Source organism: Barbatula barbatula, assembly GCF_947034865.1.
Source record: "Barbatula barbatula genome assembly, chromosome: 17".
Lineage (NCBI taxonomy): Eukaryota > Metazoa > Chordata > Actinopteri > Cypriniformes > Nemacheilidae > Barbatula > Barbatula barbatula.
Window position 1 is genome coordinate 3,342,275 of NC_136780.1, and position 27,874 is coordinate 3,370,148.

The 27,874-nt window shown below is 36.6% G+C and overlaps 2 protein-coding genes across 5 annotated transcripts; both read right to left on the reverse strand.

The window, feature by feature from the left end:
- Positions 1–93: 93 nt before the first annotated feature.
- On the reverse strand, positions 94–27,753 carry hoxc5a (homeobox C5a). 4 transcript variants are annotated; one of them, XM_079478573.1, is made up of 4 exons: positions 27,100–27,723; positions 19,893–19,944; positions 3,439–3,601; positions 3,106–3,237 (listed from the first exon to the last, which is right to left on the reverse strand). In XM_079478573.1, the coding sequence occupies exons 1-3, from the start codon at positions 27,584–27,586 to the stop codon at positions 3,439–3,441; spliced, it is 702 nt and encodes a 233-aa protein (XP_079334699.1). In that variant the 5' UTR covers positions 27,587–27,723; the 3' UTR covers positions 3,106–3,237. The 4 variants fall into 4 exon arrangements, with proteins under 4 accessions (XP_079334700.1, XP_079334697.1, XP_079334699.1 ...); XM_079478574.1 differs by lacking the exons at positions 19,893–19,944; positions 27,100–27,723 and adding an exon at positions 94–1,559 and having other exon boundaries at positions 2,940–3,237; positions 3,439–3,923; XM_079478571.1 differs by lacking the exons at positions 3,439–3,601; positions 19,893–19,944; positions 27,100–27,723 and adding an exon at positions 94–1,559 and having other exon boundaries at positions 2,940–3,438.
- On the reverse strand, positions 15,088–16,906 carry hoxc4a (homeobox C4a). Its single transcript, XM_079478575.1, has 2 exons — positions 16,247–16,906; positions 15,088–15,734 (listed from the first exon to the last, which is right to left on the reverse strand). Exons 1-2 carry the CDS (start codon positions 16,677–16,679, stop codon positions 15,361–15,363), a joined length of 807 nt encoding a protein of 268 aa, XP_079334701.1. The 5' UTR covers positions 16,680–16,906; the 3' UTR covers positions 15,088–15,360.
- Positions 27,754–27,874: the final 121 nt, after the last annotated feature.

Here is a 27,874-nt window from a genome sequence, read left to right on the forward strand (position 1 = left end):
GCGATTCAGTTTTCAGGCAAACTATGATTCACTCCTAGTTAACCTAAGGTTGCTTTTACCAAACCAGTAAAGAATGATAACAATGAGACAAATAATTTACAATCATAACATTCCTCTTTATTGACAATCATAAGAGATTCAATCAACCACAAGCACTGTTCAGAATCGTTGAATGTTTTGAATCGCATGCTTTTAATCAGATATGAGTAAATTACACTTCACTTATCGAGTAAAGGTGGTAAAACCTAGAATTTTAAATTACATTCCAGCTTCTGCACATAAATGTGATGAATACACAGAAAAAAAACAAGACAATACTCACAATTAATGCAAGGACACTGTACATTCTGGCATTGACGTATTATTGTGTAATAGCAGATAAGTCTTGTTGTGTTGTTGGAGTGATTATCTCATTTGTCAACAACCAGCATAAATTCTGATTTAAATGAACCCTACATTCAAAATCATACAACAACGGCACATCCACCTTAAGAAGACGTGTGAGGTCAAACTCGGAGTCATCAGAGCGTAATTAATAGACGAAAAGTGAAATTCAACATGGTTTGAATATTTAAATATTTCTGGCCATTAAAATCAACAGAATTCTCTCAAAAGAAACTTGAGTGCATGCCCTGGGAAAAAAGGCATACCATTTTAGTATAATAAAAAATATGTTGTGTGCTTACAGAAGTCGAGAGAATTTTTACCTCATGTTAATGTCCATTCATGGCTATGAATGCTTTTTGAAAATCATATTTTCTGTGCCCAGGAGATAAATTTGAGAGAGCTTGCATCCATGTGCAATAAACCTTAAAGCTTTGTAGAGATATTACTAAAGCAGTTTATGCACAATGGAAACTGTTTTGCAATGTACAGGCTGATAATTTGTAATCTGTTACAGGATGAATTTGGCAAAGTGACTCTTCCAAGTTAACTTATCTTCTAGATCAGGAATAAATCCTGACGTTCCTTTTACATGAGTGTGATGTATATTGAGCAGAACAACCAGTGACACAACAGGTATGTGTGTGATGATGTAAGAGTTTGGAATTGTACTGGAGGACATTCATTATTGTGTGATAATCACGTACTGAAGTAGGACCGTCTGTCTGCAGGTAAGACTTCACCCAAGACGGGTACACTTGACGTCTGAAAATTCTAGTTGTGAGCACAGTTTTTGATGGACATTGGTGGTTTCTCAAATGGGTTCTGGAAGTCTAATAGTACTGAAGCATTCATTGTGTTGGCAGAGAGCTGGTTTCCAGTGTCCATGTAAGAGTATGAGAACTTCGCCTTGTGCTTTTCCTTGTGGTCTTTCTTGTACTTCATGCGACGATTTTGGAACCAGATTTTAATCTGGCGGTCAGTGAGCTTTAGTAGTGCAGCCATTTCAAGCCTCCGTGGGCGACACAGGTACGCGCTGAAATGAAACTCCTTCTCCAGCTCCAGTAGCTGAGAGGAAGTGAAGGACGCACGTGGGCGTTTACTGTTAGAACAAGTGCCATCCAATTGTTCTCTCTTTGAGGAACCTTCTGCACCTCTGCTGTACCTGGAATCACCTGAAACATCCAGATAGAAGACACTTTATATTCATCAGACACGGATTGAGTAAATTATCTAAGCCTCTGAGCAGAGCTCTCTTAAAGGGACAGTTTACCCAAAAATAAAAGTATGTCATAATTGATTCACCCTTATGTGGCTCATACCTTTATATAACTCTTTCTTCCGTTGAACACAAAATACGATATTTAGAGAAATGTCTTTAAAATGGAAATCAATTTGGTTTTATGTTATTTGGTAAACAGCAATCTTCAAAATATCTTCTTTTGTGTTCTGCACAAAAATTTTGAATGACATGAGGGTGAGTAAATAATGACATAATTTTAGGGTGAACTATCCCTTTAATAGGCTTTAGATCGAAGTGTAATAGAAACGGCTTCCAATGTATAGCGTAACATCATCACATATGTCTTGGCGTTGTCAACTGGAGAAAATGTAGCATGACAACGTTCATATGCTGAGCTGCAAGTTTAAACCCCCAGTGATAAATCAGTGTACTGAGAATACAGCCCTGTCTGTGGGAAGATCACTGTTGGTAGACTAATAACTGAGTTAATTATCCATTTCCTATGATTGGTACTGTGGTTGGATTCCTAATGATTTGTGTGCAGATTATTTTTCATTCATTGTCCTAATTATCAACAAACGATATATATGGTCAAATAGTTTTATTAGTTTACATATAAGCCCGGGTTAAATTCTCACACGCTGAAATGTGCCATGTCAGTATTTTCCCACTGACATTATTTGCATTGAGTGCAATTAATATAATTCTTGTGTTTTAGAAAACTTGTTATAATGTGAATGTAAGAATGTGGTTTGTGCTTATGTAAGGGAAGCAGTCTTATCTGTGTGACCCAGAAAAGCTTAGCCTACGACAATATTCAATTGCCTATTGCAGTCCCCTTTTTTATTATTTCTCCCTTTAGTAAAAAGTTTGAACTTAATCAAGTTCAGAGAACAACTGTCTTGTTGACTATTGTTTTAGTTTGGACATATTATGGACATCTTTTGACATAGTAAACATCTTTTTATAGCTTGATCAAAAAGCAGCATTGGTTTAGACAGTGTAGGAAGACACATTTTACTTGTTTTACATTGCGTTTTGCAATAAAAGGATGTCTACATTAGCATGATTTAAAATGTTCAGTCAGTCATCTATTTAGGGGGAAGTAAAATCATTGATAATTGATTAATAACTGTGCTTCCCAATGATGTCAGTCATTGACATAAGTGACAAATCACATTGACATACAAGCAAATCTTACACAGCTGTTATTCATTATCGACCAAAATATGACTGACTGATCAGATTAAGTGAGTATTTCTAAGTCATTCAAATCAATATATATCATTTACTCCAAAGCATCTTATCTCACCTGATTCCCTGACTTTAATGGATCTTAAGTTTATGCTTGGTTGTCTCATCCAAGGGTAAAACTTCTCGGTTGAAGAGCAGAAAGTTGACACATTGTTCTTGTCTCTTTTCGTAGTGTTGTCCATAAAAGTCTCTCCGTCCTCCCGGTCCACGGAATTCATCGTTGGACAGCCGACATCAAAGGCGGAAATGGAACACCGCCTATGTGAGAGTTGTTTGAAGTTCCACATACGGCCTTCACACTGCGTATTTGCATGCTTGTCTGCTTCGCCGGGTTGTGTGCTTGCAGAACAGCTCTCCTGAAGAACACAACGAGAGAAATGTTGCTCCATATAACACAGATGTGCTTTACTGATGCATATCTTATGCAAGAATGCATCGTTAACGTAAGGTTCGTGAAAATAACGTTTGTGCATGATTCTGTTTTTCCAAATCACTCGGACCGGATAATTGATCACACTAGGTGTAAGAAAGGCATTTAAGTACACTCACTCACTCACTTAAATTGTTTGCCAACAAAAGTAAACAAGGTGGTCACGTGAGGCCATCCTCCAATAGCTTCGCGCATTCACAGCTCGAGTTGCAAAGTGCATGAAAGCGACCAAACGAGGAGTCCGCTTTCCTCCGCATTCTTCAACTCTTTTGCTATTTCGTGCGACTTTCCTGCGGAAAAACGAAAAGAAGTGGCAGATTATAGCGACGAGTGCGTGTTGACAGAGTTCAGAGAGCAGATAGGTGGGAGGGAGAGGCATAGAGAAAGAGAGATCTATTTGGACAGAAAGAAAAGACGTGCATGTCCGGGATTGAGTCTCAAGATCTTTCCTCAGTGGATTGCAAAATGCAGACTTCATTTTTTTACTGTATATTATATTGTATAGTGAGCGATTGAAACCTTAAAACTTTTCTGTTCTCGTGTGGTAGGTGGACTATTTTAAAGTAATTGACTTATTTGCCTTTAAATTGAAATAAGTATTGGTGCTTTACAGTTTTAACTGCAGCATAAATGTTCCGTTTACCTTTCCTGTTTTTTAATCTTTTATTTATTTATTAAACAGACTCAACGACGTGTTAGCTTTGTCTAATACATGTCAACAAAAGTCCATACCATTTTCTTATACGTTTACGTAGGCTAACGTTATAGCGTACGGTTTCTTTCGTCACTGATATGTTATTAAATAGAAAATGAAGATGATATGTGAAAGTACAACACATACGTGAATCAATCCAAAATAGACGATTGTGGTGCACTTTAGTGACGTGTTGTGAGATTTCGGTTCATTTCGACGTAAGGAAAATGACATCAGTATTAATGGGTGTGGTCAAACAAAGAGGTTTGATCGTTACTGTACTGACAATGCACGTCGAAATAAAATCTCAATCGAACGTTTTATCGTGTTAAATAAAACGACCTTTCTAGTTCATAGGCAGCGACAGACCACAGCTTAGGACACCCTGGGGTAACCAAAGAAATGTTTTTCAGTCATCCTCTGTTGTTAGAATAGCATCGTCTATTATTTAAATTAACGTCTAGATGAACAAAGAACAGAAGCAGCCCGAATACGGATTAAACGACTATATTTGGGGCAGTTGCATGGGCTTTGGGAACTTGTTGAAGTCTGCTAACTTGTTGTTTTAAGGCAATTTTAAATGCTTAATAAATGTATTACAAAAACAAGAGGCTTTGTGCGACAGAATAAGCCTTTGTCTTAAGCCGTGTGATGTCATAGTGCTGATGGAAGGATGATGCTCATGCTGAATATTAGGCGCGCACAATACACAGACATAACAAGGATTACATTTTGTCATGGAATTAAAACAGTTGCTTATTTGTAACATTATCTAAGAAATACTTAATATTCCCATAGGGCGACGAAATCCTGCTGGAAATCGGTAACATAATGGCCCTTTGCACATTGAAAGCTTTGAAAAGCGCCACAAACGCTTGTCTCAAACTTGTGATTAATTGTGCGCAGGGACTGAAAAGCCAAGGACTAGTCCACTTTCATTAACTCTCAACAGTGCCTTGTTTGAGTATTTGCTTACACACTCAATTCTGTCATCGACATTTCTAACGTTATTTCAAAGACTAGGTAGACTCATTATTTTATGCAGAAATAGGTTTGTTGAATTCATGTTTATAATAACACCGAACTCTATAAGCATGCATAGGTGACTTCAGTGTAGACTGTTTGAATTATATTAAAATAATCTCTCACATATATGCAAAATGTCAGTTTGTGCTCAGCCCACAAACAATTAACAAATACTTTCTTTTTGTTTCTAAAATGCAACTATAAAGCTTGTTTTTCTTTTTAAAATTTGCCAACGCGTTTCAACGCGTCAGGCCATACCCGACTGCTAATATTGTATTTATTAAAGAAGAATATCAAGAAGCCACGGGGCCATTCTCTTCGGTTGTACGCCTAAAATCAATCTTGTTTTAACAACGATTTGTTATTTTGAGTTCAGTAAATTGCTGTCACAAGCCTTGTCAAATAGAAGCATTCACTGTGCATATTACAAGTCCAGATTCTGCCGAGCTGCTGCGCCATTAACATGAAATATTACTGCACCGAGTGTGCAGGGAATACAAGTGAACTCGTACCATATCCGTAGATTAAATAGATATTCAATAAATGCTATTTATTGAATTTGCAATTATTGATATTTGTAATTTTTATTTGTTTGTTTATTATAAACAAGTACAACAACAACAACAACAACAATAACAATATATTTTATATACAGTCCAAATAAAATCCAACTTTGGATAGTTGCCTGTGATTTTGGGAATTTTCTAATTAAGGAAGGTTTGTTGCCTTGTCTCATGCCGCTGGGTCCATTCACTAAATCTGAAAAGGAATCTTTGATGTAGTGGCTCAGCAAGACCATAACTCAGCGCCTCCACCGGTACACTACAATTCTCAGTGAACTCTGTTTGAACCACGTTGCTAGCAATAAATCATTTTTCTTTCTCTCACAAAAGCGCGCCGGTCGCTCTGGGTGTCAACCCTTTTATAATTCCTCCCTGCCTTCTGCGCTCTTGTGGTTGCTGACACAAACAGCTGCATAAAACATCGATAAAACATCACTTTAGCCATTCCATGCAAAGATAGCCTCTCTAGAGGCTAAAAACGAGAAAAGGGGAAAGGTTGGAAATAACATAGAAATGAAACAAATGGAACACGGGATGTATGAGCAACTCTACGGCGTTGCCCTGTTGCATTCTACAGCAAGCCCAATGGGTTATGACGTAACCTTCAATATTTGGTCATAGATTAAACCTCAAGCACTAATGAATATTGCTATATAGAGTCAAATTGATTTTGAAACTCCGTATTGGTAATAGTATTATACATTTCCTTTGGTTTATTCTGTATATTAGACTTAATAAGATACTTTGTATTTCATAAAAGCATATTGTGCATATTTATGTGCAGGTAAACGACATTTCGTCAATAGTTTCAATAGTTTTTATAGGGGAAATGGGCAGGAAACGATTTTAATGTGTTGTTGTATTTGGTGCTAGTCTGAAACTAAATAAAATGGCTGAACTTTAAAAGATTTCTCAAGTTTTCCTTAAACATGACCTGCAATTGTATAGGTTTTACAGCTCTTAAATCAGCTTTTAATTAGTGCAAATTTGTTGTAGGCTACCCCTTTTATGCTGGAGTGGACCGTTGTACCATGCACTGTCCATTGAAGCCAACGAACGTATCACGTCAGTTTTGTCAAAAAAACATCAAAAATATCAGGGTCCATTAAAATATAAACAGAAGATTGTTCAAAGTTGACAGTGGTGGCTGTTACTTAATCTTACATAATATTAGATTAAAAATGTCGTGCCTATGCCACGAGCTGCCATGAGACTGGGTTGAACGTAAATATCGTCTTTAGATTTAGTAACTTGATAACGTGTTCTTGCATATTGAAGACTGTATAAACTCCGTAAAACCAGATGATGTCAAGGGTCACCTAGTAGAATAAAGTTTATCTTTTATTTTTAATTCAATGCTAAATTTTTTAGAGGAATGTGAATTGCAATTTGTGAGGAAACTAACCACAAATGTTTCTGCAGTATGTGTTTGTATGTAGAAAATTCCTGAATTTCCAATAAACGAATGGTCGTTTTTAAAGTCATTGGAGTTTTTTCCTTGTTTCTTTAGAGCTAAAGTTGTTCAACGGCATTCTCAGTGTGATGTCCAGAAAGTCTTTATTTGTTGTAAGCTATTTACATTTTTAATGTTTCAGAATACAAAAAATATTCTGTCACAGTGCTTATTTCACCCTCTCGCCTTATAATTGTAGCATATGAATGCCATTTCTCTATAGAGAAGATAACATTAATCATTAGGACGCAGCAGCGCGTCTAGTGACCTTCTCATGACCGCATATGTTTAGACACATTGCAGACACCCCGGAGGACTGGACAAAAGCCTCAATACACAATTCTACATATATACCGTGACAGTGGGAACTTCTCAGTTGCAGCTAGAGAAATTTTCTTTTATACTTTAGGGGTATGTCAACCAATGCGAAGTGAATAGTGGGAACCGGTGTTAGTGGTCAGAAGGGGAAGTTGTCACAACGGCTGTACTTTAATAACTATGCCTTTTTATGTAAAGAATTGGAATACACATAAGCATTGCCGGATTTCTTTGCGTTAAAGTAACTTTTTACAAAAGGTTAGCGTTTGTTTAATGAACATTTTTTTCTAAGGAGGTTCACACTGATCTAACGGGAATTGTTAAATGTAGCTATATGAAATCGTACAATGTGACTACAAAACGTGGAATTAAAAGAACAAAGGAAGCCCCTCCCTCAACCTTAACGTCACTGGGCCGAAATCAGAATGAGATTGTACGAATTGGCAACCTCGTAAAATACGTGAGATTGCCGTGAGATTGTGTTGCAATGTTCTTTGTCGTCATCATCACTTCTATCAGTAGCTTCTTTATAGCACATTTTCTATTGTTGTGAATCATAAACAAACCCTTAAGCACAGTTTGTGAGAGCGTTTCGTGAGATATGGACCAGTAAGAGATTTTACAGATCTTTTCAGTTTGTTGCAAAACTGTCAGGGGAGTTGTAATGACGTTTGTGTCTTAGGGCTAAACGAGGACACACCGAGATATAGGACTGCGTCCAGCTCTTACGATGATTTCCCACCTATACTTATCTTGAACGAGAGAGAAAAAGCACTTAAACCACCAGATGTTCACAGGTGGCCCTTTATCCATCTACGACCGTTCTCAGTTTCGTCTCACAACTTTTAGTTTGTCTAAAAAAACTCAACAAGGGATATAAATTAAAACTAATAAAAAAAATACGTGCATTGCATCTTCAACTGGGATGCAATCCTTGTTGAACTGCAGGTTTTGTGTTAATGGGTGTAACAGATATTCTGCTGTTCTGTGAACTACTCTCCTTGTTGCCAAGCAACCTGGACCAATCACGAGATCACTCATCTCTTTCGTTTAGAAACTTCTTTCTTGTGAATTTTGTAATCCAGCAATTTTTTTTCAGTATAATGTTTCGGAATATGTTTCCGATATCGTAATCTTCAATTCTTCATTTTATTTAATAGCGTTAGCACATAAACATGCGATCGCTCATATAACTTTAAGGTCCAAATGTGCTCAACTACAGTCCAGTTTGTCTAACAATATATATATATCTATATATATATATATGACTATTAAAATTACATCATAATATTGTGTAATTTGGTAGGCCTAATTGAAACAGATTGATCGCGTTTGCCAAAAGTAACATAATAAGAAATAAATCTTAGAAAGGAAAATAATCATCTTTTTAGAATGACGAGCTGTTTTCCAAAAGTGATTAAGTCAAAATCCCAATTGAGTGAACCATAAAAATCGCTTTAGGAATTGTTCCTTAGGATCGTATAAGACACCTGCAGGACAACCACAAAATTACAACTAAGCTAATCTTTAAACAGTTATGTTTCGCTTTTTTCACTTTTTTGTGCAGTACACAATGTACTTAATGTACGTAATAATAGTTCAGACAACTGTATTAAATATAGTTACATCGGTTCGGAAATAAATAAGTAAACAATCCACGGAATTTGATGGTCACGGAATTGGCACAACCACCAAAATAAGCGACATGACTGCTGTCGAAAAACAATAAAACCTTTTTAAATATTATGTTCAATTCGTTAGAATTTATATCATTTAACTGACAAAAATATTGAATCTTCTATAATGTATCAAATGGGATTTTTTAGGTATTGTAAAAACATATGCTTCCATCACTCACATACTGTACAGTTTATATAAATATAAATTCATGGCGATGGATATGTTATGTTAACGACAAATTGTCTTTGCGAGCCAAAAAAGAGGGAAACATATCATGACGTCTCTTGTCATCCAATGCCATATTTCTCTTTTTCCACAACCTTATCTTCGTTCCTGACACCCAAGGGCGCTCTTACTGCAATGTTGTGTATTGCGTAGCTGTTACCTTCATCACTTTGGGGAGCAAATAGCAGACATGATTGGTGAATGTCCCTAGTCCAAGCTTCCATCTCCCTTGTGCATTTCGCAATACCTATGGCAACACAGTACTCAATACTTGTTTTATTAAGTATCCTTGTCATTACAGGATCAGTCACAATGTCTCAGTTGTCTTCATATCTCCACAGACCTCAAACTTGCATCCTCGAAACAATCCAAATGCATCCCAAATGAGACATTTGTTTGGCACATACAGTATGTATAATGTGTGTGGATGAATTGGTAACATTTGTAATTAAATAACTTTTAACGAGTAATTGTAACATTACACAAAGGACCATAATGAAGTTAAAGATGACATTACAGAAAAATAGAATCAGCGACTCTATCAAGCGTGTTTGTGGTAAATGCACGTTGTGACTAAGTAACAAAAGCAACGAGCGTTCATAATTTAGCAGGTATAAAAAACGCCCTTAAAGGTAAGATTCAACGTTATCGCAAAATAGATCCAAGTATATTCAATCTGAGAACAGCCTGGTGCGAGTCCTGGTGTTACGGCTGAAACAACGCGGCGAAGTTTTCGCCACTCCCAAACGTATTTGTTTCTTTTCAGTAGTTATCAATATGTGATAAATATTTATTCGCAAACGCACTTGGTATTTTGATGTCGTATATTCCATCGCTCGCTTTAGTTTGGGTAGCCATTAGGCATAGCTTTTGGGGTCATATTGAGTGTAAAGGTTAAAGGGCAAAACATCAGAACAAAGATTATGGAGATTGTTGAACCCATAGCAGAGACTCTTGCTCGTGCTTTTTGTAAAATATGAAATAACATATTGAAAAAGCGAATGTTAAAGACATTAGATTGACACATTATGTATATCTGTACGAAGTGATACGTAATCCAGTTCACGAGACAAGCTGTCGCATTTCTGGAAAACTACACAGTGACCCTGAATTCAACCCTGCGCCTTTTAAGTCGTTTACCACGGCTCAGTTTACACAGAGGTCCGCGCAACAATGCTAAGAACTGAAACCTTTCATCGCTAACTTAATAGCTTTGAGAAGACACTTATCTTACAAAAAGGTTGACAAAATGCATCTTCGAATTGAAAGTGTGAGGTGAGGTGTGAGTACTTCATTGCCTACGTCAAACTACTAATAGTTACAATTTATGATAAGAAAATTCAAGTTTTCTTGAGTTTTAACATTTTTAAAGATATAATTGCAGACAAACCAAAAACGTTGCTTCGAGTTTTTAAGATGTGATTTCGGGATGCATAATCTTCCCATTTAAATTAAGGTATCCGGATGGGCAATATCATCAAGAATATTTTTTTGTTTAAGCTTAATTCCAGAGTCGAACTCCAAACAATGTCTCTTCAATTAACGACTGCGTCCCATACATGTGCATTTGCCTTCTGAACTCAGGTCATGGGATTTTAAAACTCTCGGCAGATTCAATGGCAAGATGCACAAATACGAGACTGTGTATGTATAGTTCAACAATGTTATTCTAATCGACACAACTTTAGATTTAGTTTTTAAACATGCAATGCTCAATGTTTGGACATGATGTGGAACAAAGGCCCTTGGTGTGAAACCACTCGTTGGACAATAACATGCGGTTAACAGTTTAATGTAGAAACTACTAACAAAATCGAAATTCGCAACTGTGCACAGTGCGAAACGAATAGAAATAATAACGTGGCACTAAACAAAACTCTAACATACAAGCTTAATATGTATTGTGTATATTCTCAAATAGCCAATTTAAATAAACCTATCAATGATTTTTCGACCCTTGTTGTATTTAATACCAAAATATATATAAACAAATACATTATTTTGATAGATCTTGTAATAAATGAGCGCCTTAATTTCTGCAGACAGGTGACGATCTTCCTTCTTGTTCTCTTCTTTTTCCTTGAAGGCAAGTACAACGTTTTAGAGCAAGCGTTGTGCAGTATGCCATTCATAACTTGTATCAGACGTGGCAAACCTTCAATCATTCAGTTGATTTACAGACGCACGGAAAGAAATGTCCATCTCCCTATATGATACAGTTCACTAGAGTGTGGATGTATAATGAGTAGCCTACGAGAATCAGGTTTCCATAAGGGACACAATTATGAGTGGTAAATTGATATAATCCACACTTAGCTATTGTAGTCTCACAGTCATTGATGATTCTGATTACTCTTTAGGTTTTTTTCTTTACAGTAGTTTTCTCACTGTGAAGCTGTTTGCCCTGACAGGTATTTTACCGTTTACCTTCTGTTTTATAGCCAACATCGTCGTTAAATAATGTACGACAGATCGTTACAAAGAGCGTGATTTGCAACTTCACCCAGAAACATGACTTTGCGCAACAGCTGGCGCCATGTTGTTCACCCTGAATAAATTAAGTTATGGGGATAAATCTGTCCTCTTACGCTCACATATGTTTTGTGCAGTAAACCAATTCTCTCGTAACTGTTTTCAACTGTTCTACCAAAGGTCAATGCCAAAGAACTTGGCATTTTTTTATGTTTGTGCATATGTTATGTGAAGGTTATTAACAACAGATGCATTGACTTCATTTTAAATTGGTTACATTTTTATTTTCATGCTTTTGTTGTTTGGATTTGGCATTTTTACTTTTGAATTTAGCAACTTACAAAAAATATGTGTCAGCGTAACAGCAGCAGAACACCGAGCAGGAGTACATAAAGAGACCTGCTTTATCATGTCCCAAACTATGAACCTAACGTTTACCAAGGAAAGGCATTTATATATCAACGTGAACATTCCGGGAGAAATTATAAGTAATGCAGGATCTTAAAAAATATTTTTGAACGGTCAGATATAGCTTAAAACTGTACTTTTTACTTATTGAAATTAAATGTATTGAAATTAATTCAACAATTTAATGCCGTATAGAAATATTATTTATCATGACATAATCAACCTAACTGCAGTGAAATTACTAAGGTATGCTTCAAAGTGTTGTGGACGATTAAATGCTAAAGTCCGTTTACATATGGCAGAAATTATATTAAAGTGTATTGGCTGGCAAGAAGCACGCAGTGCGATGAGATCCTGTGATTCCCGTGTATTCTGAAATAGCGGTGTGCACCTGTTTGTCTAAAAATATTATGCTCGCCTTAAAAACTGACTGCGACTTATGGTTAGAAGTTACATTGTGTCCCTGAAGTAAGTTTTTCAGTAAGTATTTCAAACGAATTTCTACAGAATGAATTTTTCCTGGAGTTTACCGATCTCATACGATGCAAAGTACCAAAAAAAACACATAAGGATGTCCCTGTTCTATTGGCACATCAACATAACCAAAACTCACAATGAAAACAGTGAGCACCGGTGGAACCCCAGCAAGCCTGTGACGGCGCACGCAGAAAGTACACGTTAGGAGAGCTAGTGGGGTCACAGGGTGGGAAAGGTCGGCCGAAATGAAATGAAACTAATGGGACAGAAAATGTGTCCCCAAATTGAACTCGACTTTTCAAAGTTGCCACGAACTTCCATAAAGTATCCCTTCAGTCCAGCGACATGGAGGCGACAGCATATCGAATGAGACCGCCGGGACGCTATACGATTTAGGCATGCACATTCATTTTTCTCCGCTGTTCAGTCACACAATGGTCTCTGGGTGCTCTGCACCTACTCTTTTCAAGTGCCTTCCCAAAGTCATGGCCAAGCTTAGGAGATGGCCATTGCCTTTCTTCCCATTTGGGTTTGGACAAACTATCTTCTGAAACATATTTTGAAGTGACTCTTTTGTGCACAATTTAGTGGCTTAACAACTTAATACATTAGAAATACAATTCGCCATTGCTGCTGGACTTGATTGATGGTCTAAAATGACTCACTCCTTTGTGGCTCTCAGCCCCCCACTTAGCAAGCCGTTGTGTAATCTTCATTCAAGTCAGGCCGATTTACAATTAATCAAACACATGCCTTATTTTCTGTACATCTTTTTACGTTGAATTTGTATCAATGGAGAGTGACAAATATTTTTGTCTATTTGTATACATTTAGAATAAAAAGAGAAAAAAAGTCACAATAAAGAATGAGCATTAAAACAGGGTTGCATGTGGGATCGAATGTCATTAAGACCAACGATAATAGAGCGTCTCCTCCATGTCGCTTTAGCAGGGCCACATTGAGCAGATTATGGACCATCTAGCTCCTTAAATCTGATATGGTGATGACGTTGCTTTCAACAATATCTAGCACCACTTTTAACATATATAAGTTATAAATCATAAGTATGAACGAGAACTTTCAGGTGCACACATGTACCTGTAGAACATTCCTCTTTGACTGAACAACAAATCAGAATTTCGAAAACATTAAAACTATGTTTTTTGTCTCTTTCTGGTTGTTGATACGTTTTTACAGCTTTGTTTAGAATGATAGTGTATTGCAACTTGTGCCAGACTGCAACTGAATCTAGCAAGATTAATTAGCTTTCCCTTTACATTTTAACGAACTACACAACCTATTATGAAGTCGTCATTATTTAAAAAGTAATTAAAACTCAGCATGACCATCATATCATTTTTGAATACATCATTAAAACCCCCCAAAAAATAGAAATAGGGCCTGTCTCAAGTTACATTTTAATTTTGTTTACTCATTAAATATCTCAACATATTTACACGCATTTAATGTTTTCGATAAATGTTTGGTTTAGCTATTAAACATGATTGTTTGGAGTCTATTATTAGCGTTTTGAGAATTAGTTTGAAAATGAGAATTAGAATTAGTTCATTAGTTTCGTGCATGGTAAAGTTGAAATTGCAGGATGAAATAGAAGCAGTGAATCTGTGGATCATTTCTTGAATACTGAAATTGATTTTTAGGGTCATTTGGAGCCATGTTGAAATCGGTAATGAACAGGAAGCCATTCTCCGGAATGAAGAGCGATACGGTCCCTGGTGAAAAGGCCTGAATTACGTGCCACGTTGATCGAATGTGCGAGAAAGTGAAGGGTACACAGCCTCCACTAATGGAGTACTCTGATATGAGAGACGGCGTTGGAGAGACCAGAAATAAAGACTAATTAATTATTTCATAACAGAGAATGTTTTAAAAGAATCCCTGGACAAACCTGTGATGTACATTTTGCTTTTAAATGTAGATAGAGGTTTTACTTTTGGGCCTACATATTCCGACTAATAAAATGAAAGACTCAGCATCCCGTGTTGAAAATGATATTGAAAACGTGTGGATGTTTACGCACGGATATTTAACTTACATTGCCATTGATAAAATTCACCTGAGTCTAGGTAAAACTAATGGACACTTACGTTTTATTGACCAATATAATTAGCACAAATACACTAAACTGGTTTTATTGCATCTTACAACAATCTGCTGTTAATAGCCTAAACACAACGCCATCACAACAAAACTAAATGAAAATTTAAAATCTTAACCTTTCCATACGACAGATAACCCACAGCATGATTTACTTTATAAATGAAACAAAGACGTTTAAGAGCTATCGATATCCACGATAGTGTTTTTCATTTACAGTACAAAAAAAACGTATCGCCTCCTTCGGGTGAGAAATAAATAGATAAGTTGTGCACTTCACCTTGGCAGATGGGCAAAAGAAAGGCCCACAAATAACACTTAAATTAATATCCATAACCTGTTTCGACCAAAATATTTCTCCTGAGAAAAAAAAGAAAAAACAAACAAAAACATTCTATTGATTCCGTTTTAAATAAATTAAACCCTGTTTCGCGTTAGAAAAATCATCCATAGGTATTCTCAGTAATCCATGCTATATAACATGCATTTTATATAACTGTGGACTGAAAGGAACCCCCTTTACGCACATGATACCTACGAAAACAAAATATATTATATTTTATAAATAGTCAGTCATTTTGATCTTTCCTTCTCTCTCTCCTTCAAATAGTTCTCTTATAACCTTGTAATATCCTCGCCACGCTCGGTTCCGGAGAGATCCTCGGAGGCTGACATGGTGTTGGTGGTGGAAGCTGCCGCCACAACGCCAGCCGTCGAGCTTGTGTTGGACCCGGAGGAAATGCCCGCCGAAGACGAGGATCTGACTTTGGTGTTTGGCAGCCTATGGTCTTTTTTCCACTTCATCCTGCGGTTCTGAAACCAAATTTTGATTTGCCTCTCCGAGAGGACCAAGGAATGAGCGATCTCGATACGTCTTCGCCTCGTTAAGTAACGATTATAGTGGAATTCCTTCTCCAATTCTAAGACTTGCTGGCGAGTGTAAGCAGTTCTAGACCGCTTGGGTTCCGCTCCATTGTAATTAGGGTTCACTGGATAGAGGAGAAGGAAAGGGAAAGAAAGACAGAAAGAATAGAAAAGAAGCAGCGAGGGAAAGGATAGGGTAAACAAGCGTGTCTTTAACTGAGAAATGGTGGCGACAGAGCGTGATGAGGCTGGGTTAAAAATATCTAAAACTTATGCAGCTTTCTGTATTAAGGCTAAAATCACTTTGCACTCAGCAATGAATTATTAATGCAACATTTTAAAGCTTAGTTTTTCTCTGGTCCCAGATCTCCCTCACTCTCTCACACTCATAACAAGAGAAGCCACATGGTGATACGACTGCCCAGAGTATACCTCGGCTATAAAATTTATGGTGGGTGTAATTACCAATGCCTAGTCGTAAATCCGCCTCAATTGTGCCATTTCAATGGCTTCTATCCTATCGTAGCAGAGGCTGGCCAAGGGATGAGTGTAAAAGGAGTGAGGCAGACGGAGAGAGAGAGTTAGGATGAGGGGCGAGCTTTATAGTGCTTAAGAGAAATACGCTCAAGTTGCCTACCGGTGCTGACGTGAATTTTCTTCATCCATGGGTACACTACCGGTTGTTTGGCAGAAGCTGAGCTGTTGGGATGCTCCGGAGTGGCTTGATTGCAGGCGGAGGATGCAGCCGGAGGGGTAGCAGGAGACAAGGGTAACGGCGGGGGCTCACATGAGGCAGATTGCCCTTTCCCGAGCAGGTGCCCCGCGTGAGGCAGTCCATGTCCTCTCTGAGTATCAGGTTCAGGGATGCTTGCACAGTTATACTGTCGCTCCTGGTAGCTCGCCCGCGGAGGGTATAACTCCTGGTGGTGATTCTGGTAGCCACTGTCCCTTGCACGGCTGTAATATTCTGGGCTATGTTCGGGAATGTAGCTATTTTGCGAATATTCCTCGCAAGGAGGAAATTTCGGATCGATGTAGTTAGAGTCCATCAAATACGAGCTCATGATCATTAATTTCTGGAGTGGAAAATAATTTTTCTAGCTTTGTCGTTTTTCTGCTCCATAAAGCCCTCCTACTAGCGAGCAACCCTGTAAAGTTACTTTTACCACGTGATATAATGGCCCAATGGCAAAGGACGATGTAGTCCCCGGATAAGGAACCAGGGCTTTCGCAAATATACCTTCAATTTTCCGCCATTGTGCGCGAAGTCTCTCTCTCTCTCGCTCTCTCTCCTTTATCCACCCCCTCTCTCCCTCTCTCACGCAAACACACAATGGGCAAATACTCTCGAAACATGCCACATCAGTTTAGGCTGTTTTAAAATTAACTTGTGCTGTTTTATGGGTTTACCACAAGCGTTTAAACAATGACATTTTGTTAAATAATTACAAACATTTGAATTATTAATTACTGGTCAAATATTTGATAGCAAATGCTCATAATAATAATAATAATAGTAATAGATTGTCCAGTGCTATTTTGACTACGTTTTCTTACTGCATGTTACTTAATAGGCAGATTAATAAAGGCTATTTTATTCGTAGGCATATTCGTTTTTTTAGAACGGGAGAACATGTAATGACAGCACAAAGCAAAAATTTCGATTCCATGGGACTATGTTTCACTTGCCTTTTTATCGCTGCTATTTGTCTGTAATTAGTGTTGGAGCCATGCAAACGCCTCTGTAAATTGTTTATAGGCTATAAAGTCTTTAAATCAATCGTTTACGACGTTTGTAAAGGCAAAGGATTTTATGTGAAGTCAAGTGCCCCTGACTTAGACGAATACAAACCCAACTTGACTTTCGTGGCTTTTAAGTCACCCATGTTTTCCTGTAGAGACGTATTTGCGATTTTGATGTTTTGAACACAAATTCGGTTCTACAGGGTACATATAGATGACTACAGACGGGTCACTTTTGAAATGTAAGTTTAAAGACAAAATTCCCTCTTTGCCACCCCGAATTGGACTAAAGCATTTATTATTTTAATATGTAAAACCTTTAAAACGTCCAAAAGAAACCAATTTATTATTTAACTGCAGGTTTGTTGAATTATTCCCACCGCTATAGTCTTTTTTATAATGCAGCCAATTTTTCAATTTCTTGAATGACAATACGTATATAGGTACAACTTGTGAGAATCTTGTATTGTATTTTTAAATCCTTTTAATTCTGACGAAAGATTTGGCGGTTCATCTCTTTCTCTCTCTCTCTCTCTCTCTCTCTCTCTCTCTCTCTCTCTCACTCTCTCTCTCTCTCTCTCTCTCTCTCTCTCTCTCTCTCTCTCACTCTCTCTCTTTCTCTCTCTCTCTCTCTCTCTATATATATATATATATATATATATATATATATAAGTGTATACACAGTGTATGTATATATATATATATATATATATATATATATATATATATATATATATATATAGGCTAGAATGGAAACTATTTTAAAGACTCAGCACTTAAATTTAACACAGACTTCTCAGTTTATTAGGGACATTAAGTTTTATATAATGTTATACAATACTACAAAATACATGTTGAAATATATATTCTTTATCTGTCATTTTCTCATTTTAAGTCTAAGCCTGTAGGCTTGCATTCCCCCTCAACACTCCAGTAGGTGAAGTAAAATAAATTGAGAAAAAAGGAGGGAGTGAGCAAGACAGAAGGAAAGAGAAATGTTTTTATCATCAAGTCATATCAAATCTCGAACATCTAGGAGCATCCACTTGAATATTCAGTCACAAACACGTTGGGCACAAAGCGGACACGTGACAGCACAGATGAAAAATAAGTTTCTTTTGTTCCGGAGGTTTATTGTGCACGCTATTACCATATGACCGCCCGGTAACCCGTAAGACAGTGTGCTGTATTTGTCTCCAATTTAGAATCCAACCAGTTATAGATACGAGGTAAATAACGAAGCATCTTTAAAAAAGAAAATTTAGTAATCGGGAATTTATATAGAATTTAAAAAGAGCATGTCTTATCAAATCTAGTTTTCAACCCACTGAAAACCATTTGTATATTTCCTTAAACTTAACAAAAACAAACAAATAGTCAGGGCACACCTCAACACATGAAATGCTAGGAAGCAGCCACATCGTCTTATCTGCTGCATTTTATTTCACTTCTAGACCCTACAGATGTGATCAGGATTTTTTCTTCCACCCCCACCAGCCTGAAAACGCCCCCATCCACCCACTCGAGCCAGCTCTAGTGTTGCGGACGCATTTTAATATTAGTTAGACAGCCTGACCCGCATTTCACCCCTTGCGTTCGACTCGTTCCAATAGTTCACTGCCAAGGAGTTATTGATGAGCGAAAAACGATGAATTCCCTCTGCACATAAATGGCCTCAGATCTTGCACCTAGCTCAATAACTAGTTATAATGTAGAGACTTCGAGAAAGCTATACCCGCTGGCGAATTTACTCGATGATTCATTTGTATATTAGTTGTTATTTTTCCTTACACAGATAGACAGACAGACAGACAGACAGATAGATAAATAGATAGAGATGTGAACACATTAACGAATTACATTTTAGGGCAATGGGACATTTTGTGAATGCCTGTTGGTTTAATTCATTTTCTGGTCTAAATTAACTTTCATTTACACTTCAAAAGACCAAGAGAGTATAATTTTTTTTCTTACTTTTCTTTTTAAGTTTTAAACATTTAAACTCATCAAGACTGTTAATTGTAAAATATACATGTATTTGTTAAATTATTTACATTTTATTTTAAAGCATTGCTCAATTAATTCAAGTTTTGTGTTCATCCTGTTTGACAAAATTCTAGATTTTAAGGATCTAGTTTATTATGTAAGTTATTGTTGAACATCAAAAGAGGCCTGGCTTGCACGTTCATTCAAGTTTTTATTTTTAATTCCTTCATTTGAATTGAGTTATGATTAGTTATTATATCCATAAGGAAAAGTGCTGATTCGTTTCTGTTTTAAAAAATAGATAGTTCTGTTTATTTTTATTTAGGTTTTTTTTTGCATTCATTTAAAAATGTTAAAACATGACAATGGGAGCTTAATGGCTCACCAGCACAACAAATCGTTCAATCTACCCTCTTTGCCACTAACAGATGGGCATATGTGCATTAGTTATCTACGGCTCTTCTCAGGGAATACCGCCCTCTCTGTTTATACAGAGCGAAACATGATGATAGAAGAATATTTTACTAGAACAAGAAAACAACGGTAAGACTTACCGTTTCAACCACGTGCTCTGTCTTTCCTGCACATACATCATTTCCTCATCCGCTAAAAAGAAAGAAATTGATTTAGAAAGTAAAAACAAACTAATCACTTGGAGTACACTTGTTTTTCCCCATAAAGAAATGGATATAAATAAAAAAATAGTAGTGTTGCTCATAATCTTATTAAAAAAACAAATGTCTCTGTGAATATAGACTGTATTTAACCCCATAAGGTTAAAAAAATATTTCAGTGGTGGTATTGTTAGTAACACAAAAACACAAAATGGCTCTGTTGATTCCATTTCAATTCTCAATTGTTTACTAATGATGTTTTAATGATTTTTATAGTTTTTTCTTTGTCTCCCTTTGAGTGTGAACTGTCCAAAGGCAATATCCCTTTAACTAGGACAAGGCTCTGTATTTAGCACAGGTTATTTTCAGAACTATTTCCTTGATTAATGTTGTTATTTTTGCAATAATAGAAGACTCCAAAACGAGAACCATACTTGTTCAGGCTAACATGGCATCTCAGAATTGATCCATATGAAAAAAAATCCATATGACCTTTTAGATTAATTGAGTTTTTAACCAAAAATGTAAAGATATTTATTTTTATTGGGCCACTCATTGTCTTTAAAATGTCAGTCAATCTCAAACTAAATAGGGAGAAAAACATATTTATTACTAAATATTAAAATTATACATGTATTTTTCATGAGAGAAAGATTAGATTGTTTATCTGTGTACACAAATGGACAAAAACATCAAAAGAAATCTGCCTCAAGTAATACAATTCTCCATGCATGGAACACACAAAAAGGTCCACAGTCACAAACACATGTAAATCGTGTTAAGCGGCTTCTGTAATTTATGTTTCACCACAATATTTAGCGGAAGTAAACAGCCCATGTTTTCCTGACCAAAGTCATAATACATTTATTAAAATACCACCTCTCTAAATATTAATTAATATTCCATAACACTATTGTTGACTTCATCAATTATTTACCTCATCCACATAACTCAGAATAAAGAAGAGGAGTCTACTCACTAAGAGGACAAAGATACCACTTGGAAATGCTTTTTCATGCAGCAAATGCTTTTTCATTCTACAAACAGAATTTAGAATATAACTAGAGTCTATTCCAGCATTAAATGAAGTGCTCTTATTTAGGGACTCTGTAACAAGATAATGTCTTATCAATTATGTGTAATTTACAAATTATTTTCTATAAATGTATTTTATCTATAATGAAACCACTTTAGAAGACAATAATTGGTTCACTGATATATGTCTTTAGGTAGTAATCTGGTAAATGACAGAAAAATATGTTGAACCTAGTGTGGCCTTAACTGAGGGAGGAATACAGAGGGATATAAAACTATTGCCCCCTATTGGCAGTTAATGTTTTTGACACAGTATTCAAAGAGTTTTGAGGGTAGGATACTAGACAAGCAATTCACTGATATCAGTAGTTAGATTTAACCCTAATTATAAATTGAAACATCGAATTACAGCTTATTAAATGCTTACTTTAACCGTGTTAATACACTAATGTTCTCAAATATAGTGTTTTTCTTTTAAGACACATGCAATAAATATGTCAGTGAAGTGTTGTATGATAGCTCCAAACACATCATATGACCATTTATGCTCTAAATTATTTATAGTCTACATACCCATAAAATATGTTGGTATTTCACATTAATTGATTATGCTTGATCAATCCAGTAAACTCAGTAAAATGCACCTGCTCTTAGCAAAGATAGATGGCAACACATATCAGCGATAAACAAGTGATTGCTTTCTATCTTTGAAATTTGTGAATGGCTTTTGAGATCCGTGAAAAATGTGGATAATCTTTCTGGTTGTATTGTTTTTATTGTGTTTTTTATAATGTATTGATTGTATTAAATGCAGATTATGCAGTCACGTGTGAGCCAATGTATAATTCCACAAATTTAATAATTAACCACCCTCAGCGGATAAAAAGTGCAAATGTTTGATGTAATATATTGACAAAACTTTACATTTCAACAGCTTAATAACCAATTTTCTTGTATTAACAAGTCCAGGTTATCAGCATTTACTAACAGCAACCTAACAAGTTCGATCAAGTTCAATATCTTACCAATGACATACAGTATAACGTGTTTTGATGTGAACCAGAAGTCCTCCGTTGTTCTACTTGCCAGATCTGTCTACAAAAAATGAAAGGCATGCGCCTAACACCAAGCCTTGGAGGAATGCCCTTCGGAAGGCAATGAAATTTACAACTCAGCAGTATTTACAACAAGAAGCAGCCGCACACGAAAAAATGAATCGGTGAAATAAGCCATCTCCTTCAAACTCTTTTGTGCTTTCTAGCATTGTTTGGACACCACAAACTGTAATCATTGACTGACAAAGTGATGTTGAAAGTAATTTGTGAAATATTTGCAAATCTGATTTCAAACAGATTTTCAGAATATTCTAACACTAAAATGCAGTGACATCTAAAATAGATAGTGTTGTATCTGTACTTGCAGCCCTCTCTCATTTCTTAAACCACAGTCGTCCCCTGCAGCAATCTCTTTCAAAATATACAAGCATATCCCATCATTTGTTATGTTTAAAATAATCATAAATCAGCAAAAATAATTGCATGACCATGTCAGAACAATTCACCTTGTTTTTAGCTTTCATTTCGTCATGAGCAATCTATCAAGCCTGGCAATGGACATTTTGTTGGAACATAAAAAGGAAACAAATATTACTAAGAAGGCATTTCTTTTTGGACACCTGCATAAACTTTTCAGAGCAAAAAAGGTCTAAATTACGTCATTAATGCTTGAACGTCAAACAAATGCATTAGTTATTTTATGTAATGAGGTCTGGTTATATTTCACAGGCCTCTACAAAATAGTAACACAGCAGTATGAAGATGTTAGCAGTGCTCCAGCTCAGCCAAACTCCACCTTGCAAAGATTAAAAAGAGAACATTCTTGATGAATAGAGCAGTCTAGATTATAGTTTCCAGGTACAACATCATAAAGTCAAACATGGCTTAAACTTTTCATATGATGCTTATTAAGTCTCATATATCAAATAAAGTCCACTGAATATCCAGAATTGAAAACCGTGAAAAAAATCATATGCAATGTGTCAAATCTTCATGTACTTTGAAAAATTTAGACCAATTTTCATAAAAATAGTTATGTATATTTTGTGTATCCAGTGACTCTGTCTAACCATGCACACTGCCCTGCACATGACCCCACCACACAACAACAGATCTTCTCTGCCCTGCACATGACCCCACATTATGTCCGATCAAAAGATCTATGTTCTGCTCATCTGCAAGCCAATACAAGATCGCTTATTACGATATTAGCTTTTCACAGCCATTCATACTCTTATCACGACATGCAGGTACCCTAAAACTAAAGCGTTTTTGTTTTTAAGTTCGTTTTGTGACACCAGTAATATTGCAGCACCAGGCGAAACCGCTCACATTTGTTTTGACGGAAAAACGTGTTTTTATCATGCGTCGTACAGCTTTTAGAAAATATTTGTCATGATATTCATAATTAAACTCGCATAAACCGCACAAACAGTTTCATATCACTGTCAAATGAACAGTAAATCCGGAATACGCACGTTTAAACGAAGACTATACCTGCTTTTTTTCCGTGAATAAAATTATTTAACAGAAGAGACACATTGCGCACCACGTGAAACAATTTCTCAAAGAATTATTGAATTACATGCTCGATTAATTCCCGAGGGTGTTGCGCAGGAAAGTACATATTTAATTAAAAAAGGGGAAAACAAAGATTATTAACTTACTGCAACCGCTTGGGATCCATTTGGGAGAGTCGAACTTTAGCGGTCTACGGATCCTGACGCGAGGAACCCACACTAACAGGCTCTCGGCCGTCGTCTCAGAGATAAGACTAGCCAACAGCTGCGATTACGGACAGTTAACATTATATATGATGTAAATATATTGAGGGTTTGTCAGGTCTTGCAGGCCATAAAACCCACTTTAATGACCCCACGTGCTCTCCCTGCACCAGTCACTGGTCCAGCTTTCGGCAATTGGCATAAATAACCCTGAAAACTTCAAAATACGTGGCAAGTGAGCTAAAGAAAGAGGGGTTTGTGTAAAAGGCAACATAGTAGCCACAGAAACTCGCAAAGTGTCCCTTACGGTCAGCACAAGGCAGCAAGTGTAGATATTCAAAGAAGCATGGAAAATTACAATGAATCTCCAACATAGGTGAGTGAGACCCTTCTCAAAATGAAGCACATTTCGAGCATTAGTATTAGATTCAATAGCTGACTGTTTCAATTTTCAGTTTAATGCGTGTATTTCTATGTACATCCATAAACCTCTGAAACATGGAGATTAAATCATTTGATCAACCACAAATAAAGCGACAGTGTGTGTGCTTACAGAGCGTGCTGTCGGAAATTACCATTTTGCACACGCAGGCAACGATCTTGCTGTGTCCTCTGTTTCACCTTTCTAGCCACAGGCCTAGACTGCGTGAAAATTCTGCACAGAGTGACTTAACATCAGGTGTCTTCGTCTGAATTGAAAATAGCAACAATAATGTTGATATGCGGTTTAATTGTAGTTTAAATACAATTGACAAATTAAATATTAGTTGCTGTCTATCTTATATAAACGTGTTGCACTGCAAATGTTATCCAAACACCCCAACTGTTCATTTATTAGCTTATTATTTATGGAATGGAATATTTGATTAAATGTGCCAACCTGTTGTTGTTTGAAGCTTAATACCAAACGTCACTTTGAAATGTTTGTGTAAACTTCCGCCAGTTTGTTAAAAAGGAAACAGTTGTCAGTGTCTGATGGGTGAGAGGAAGCGCTGTAAAAGTTTATTGGGGTCATAAAGTTTTATGTGCCTCCGTCTAAGGGCTACTGTAAATAAGTGACCAGACCGTTAAAGCTTAATCGTTGTCTCATCACTGTAAGCACACATGCAGGCTAGACATAGAAAGGAAACACGAAACAAAATCATATGAATTGAAATTAAAGTGCGCAAAACGTTTCTTACGCCCAATGTCTCGGAAATGAGTTTGTATAGCCTAATTTCGAAATGACACTTTTATATTTGATTTTTTGGCAGAAAAAATGTTTCAAATCTGGTCGTTTTGTAAGTTTCATAACGTTTATTTACAGCATTAAGACATATACCCAGTGCTGATGAAATGAGTGTGGCCACTGAATTGGCAATTTTAGGCTTTTTCTAAGCGTTGATGAATGAAAAAATATCTGTGATTTACCAGAGAAGCTTAATAAAACAAACAAATGAATAACAAAAACTGATTTGTTAGAATATAACAAATGTGGTTTGCAAAAAAGTAGGTCGTGTTTCAGGTATATCAATAAACAACTCATTACAGCTGGCCTATACAAACGCCATGGTACCTGCGTAAGAAATTAGCCCAAACAGTCCATTAACAATAAAAGAGTAATTGCTCTGATTGTACAGTATTTGAATGAATATAATTCCCAAGAGAAAAGTTCCATTTAAATGCTCCTGGCTAAAAGAAAATATTATACACAGCCATTAATATGACACTAGGCAGTTGTTGGATTATTTGCATGTCGTAAGGTTCATGTGGATAGCTGATGTTTTTTCGACAGAAAGTACAATGAATAGAAAGATATTGTAGTTGACGTTTGTACGACAGAAAGTACAATGAATAGAAAGATATTGTAGTTGACGTTTGAACGACAGAAAGTACAATGAATAGAAAGATATTGTAGTTGACGTTTGTACGACAGAAAGTACAATGAATAGAAAGACCAAATGATTTGCACTTACATTAAGGTCAACTTAATTGGATGCTATATTACGTATAGGCTATAGGTACAACCAATTTTAATAAAGCACATTTAAAAAAAGTTTAAGGTCATACATTATTCAAAAAGCATCCCGCACCTGGGCCAATATTAATAAATATGGTAGATGTGGACATACTGTATGCACATAACAACAGTTTAGACAAATAAAAACATTGCCGTGTACAGCAAGATCTTTTTTTAATCGTTTGCTCTTTTTAAAGTCAGCCTTGACTTTATTTTCAGGCTATTTTAATAGGAGCCGTACATCACATAACTTAAAGTCCTCCTTTCACTTTCAACTTTGAGTCCTTCTTCCACTTCATACGACGGTTCTGGAACCAAATTTTAATTTGGCGCTCGTTCAAGCAGAGGTTATTGGCAATCTCGATACGTCTTCGACGTGTGAGGTATCGGTTGAAGTGGAACTCTTTCTCCAACTCCAGAGTCTGGTAGCGGGTGTAACTGGTTCGTGACCTTTTACCGTCAGATTCTGAGGTGGCATCAGAAAGATATATTGGGTTACCTAAAACTTTTATCGACTGTCGTCTTCATGCATATTTACATGAAATTAATTGATGAAGTTGCCACCAAAATAACCCAAACCATGCAATATGAATACGTCAAGCATTATGAAATCCAAATGAAAACAGTGGACGGATGGTATGGCTAATATTTATTTATTTTCTGTGAAATTTAAAAGTGTCATGCACATAACACATGTGATAAAACATAATCGTAAATGAGAGAAGGCCACACACTCCCCAACATTTCCTGAGTTAAGGGAGAGTAAAAAATGGAAGCAAGTTTGCAATGTCCTACCTTTAAGAAACTAGTATGCAAATTTACATGAACTAGTTTAGTTTAACTTATTATGAAGACATTAGCAGTGCAAAATGCAACTAACGGTTTTGTTTAGTTAAATAACACAATGAACTCATTGCAGCCACATAATGTAATATCTGTCTGTCTATATATTTCATGTAGGGACTATAGCCTACAACAATTTATTTGAAATCTCATTTACCTTGAATGACATGCAAACTCCTTTTTAATTCTTAAAGCAAGAAATAATACGTACATTTACACCTTTTACGATTTTTGCTTTTCTTAACCAATTATATCTCTATAAATTTCGCCGGAGATCACCTCTTCACAGTAACAGGACAGCTTTACGAGCAATAGATGCCTTTGTCATAAAATTTACGGCCGCTAGTTTTATTATTTCCTGCGTTTGGCCTATAAAACTCAAGAGGAAAAATATGGAGCGACAATACAGGGTAGGTAGGAGATGCAATGACGAGGATGAGATGCGTGCAGTTTTCCTCTTTTTCTAAAACAGACATTAAACGTAACTTTACCGTGGCTCATGTGTAGCTTTGTCATCCACGGATATATCTGCGGCTGCGACTGGTGCTGACGCTGAGTTGAATTAGTTTGTTGTTTTATCGCTGAAGTAGTCTCCATTTTGACATCACCCGTGCGACTCTTGCCGCTGGGCTTCTCCATAACTTCCATATTTCCCTCGGCTTTTTGGCTCAACAGTCCGTGACTGAGGGGGTTGTACCCGTGGGTGCTTACGAAGCTATGTGAGCCCAGAGCTGAACAGGATTGTGGTCGCTGAATTGCTGCACTGATCCTTGCACTGTCGGTTGTGTTTATCGCCTCCCGTTTTAAAGAGTTGGAGGAGATTTGATCACTGAAGGATCCGCTGAGATCGAGCCCTTCGTACGCGTAATTGGACTGATGGAAGTCAGAGAGAGTCTCATAGTTGCCAAAAGTGTGCATGGTACAAGAGGAGGCGTCTTGCGTTTGCTTAGAAAAAGACTTTCCAACGTATGCGCTCATTCTATGTCTATAACAAAATCACATACGAATCAGACAAACGGGTCAACAAAAAGCACTTCGCGACAGCAGAAACCGAATCGGCTAATAAAGTATACATAAGTTTTTTAAGGAGTTTTATTTGTTTATTGGATTTTATTTGTATTTCTTGAGGACGTTAGCTTTGCCCTAAAAAAGAGCAGGATTTATAGGTGGAGGAAATCATTTCCTTTTTTTCTTGATACGACGCGTAATGCCCAAATATGGGATGTTTAAATAGAATCACGTGCAACTGTTGGCCAGTCATAAATT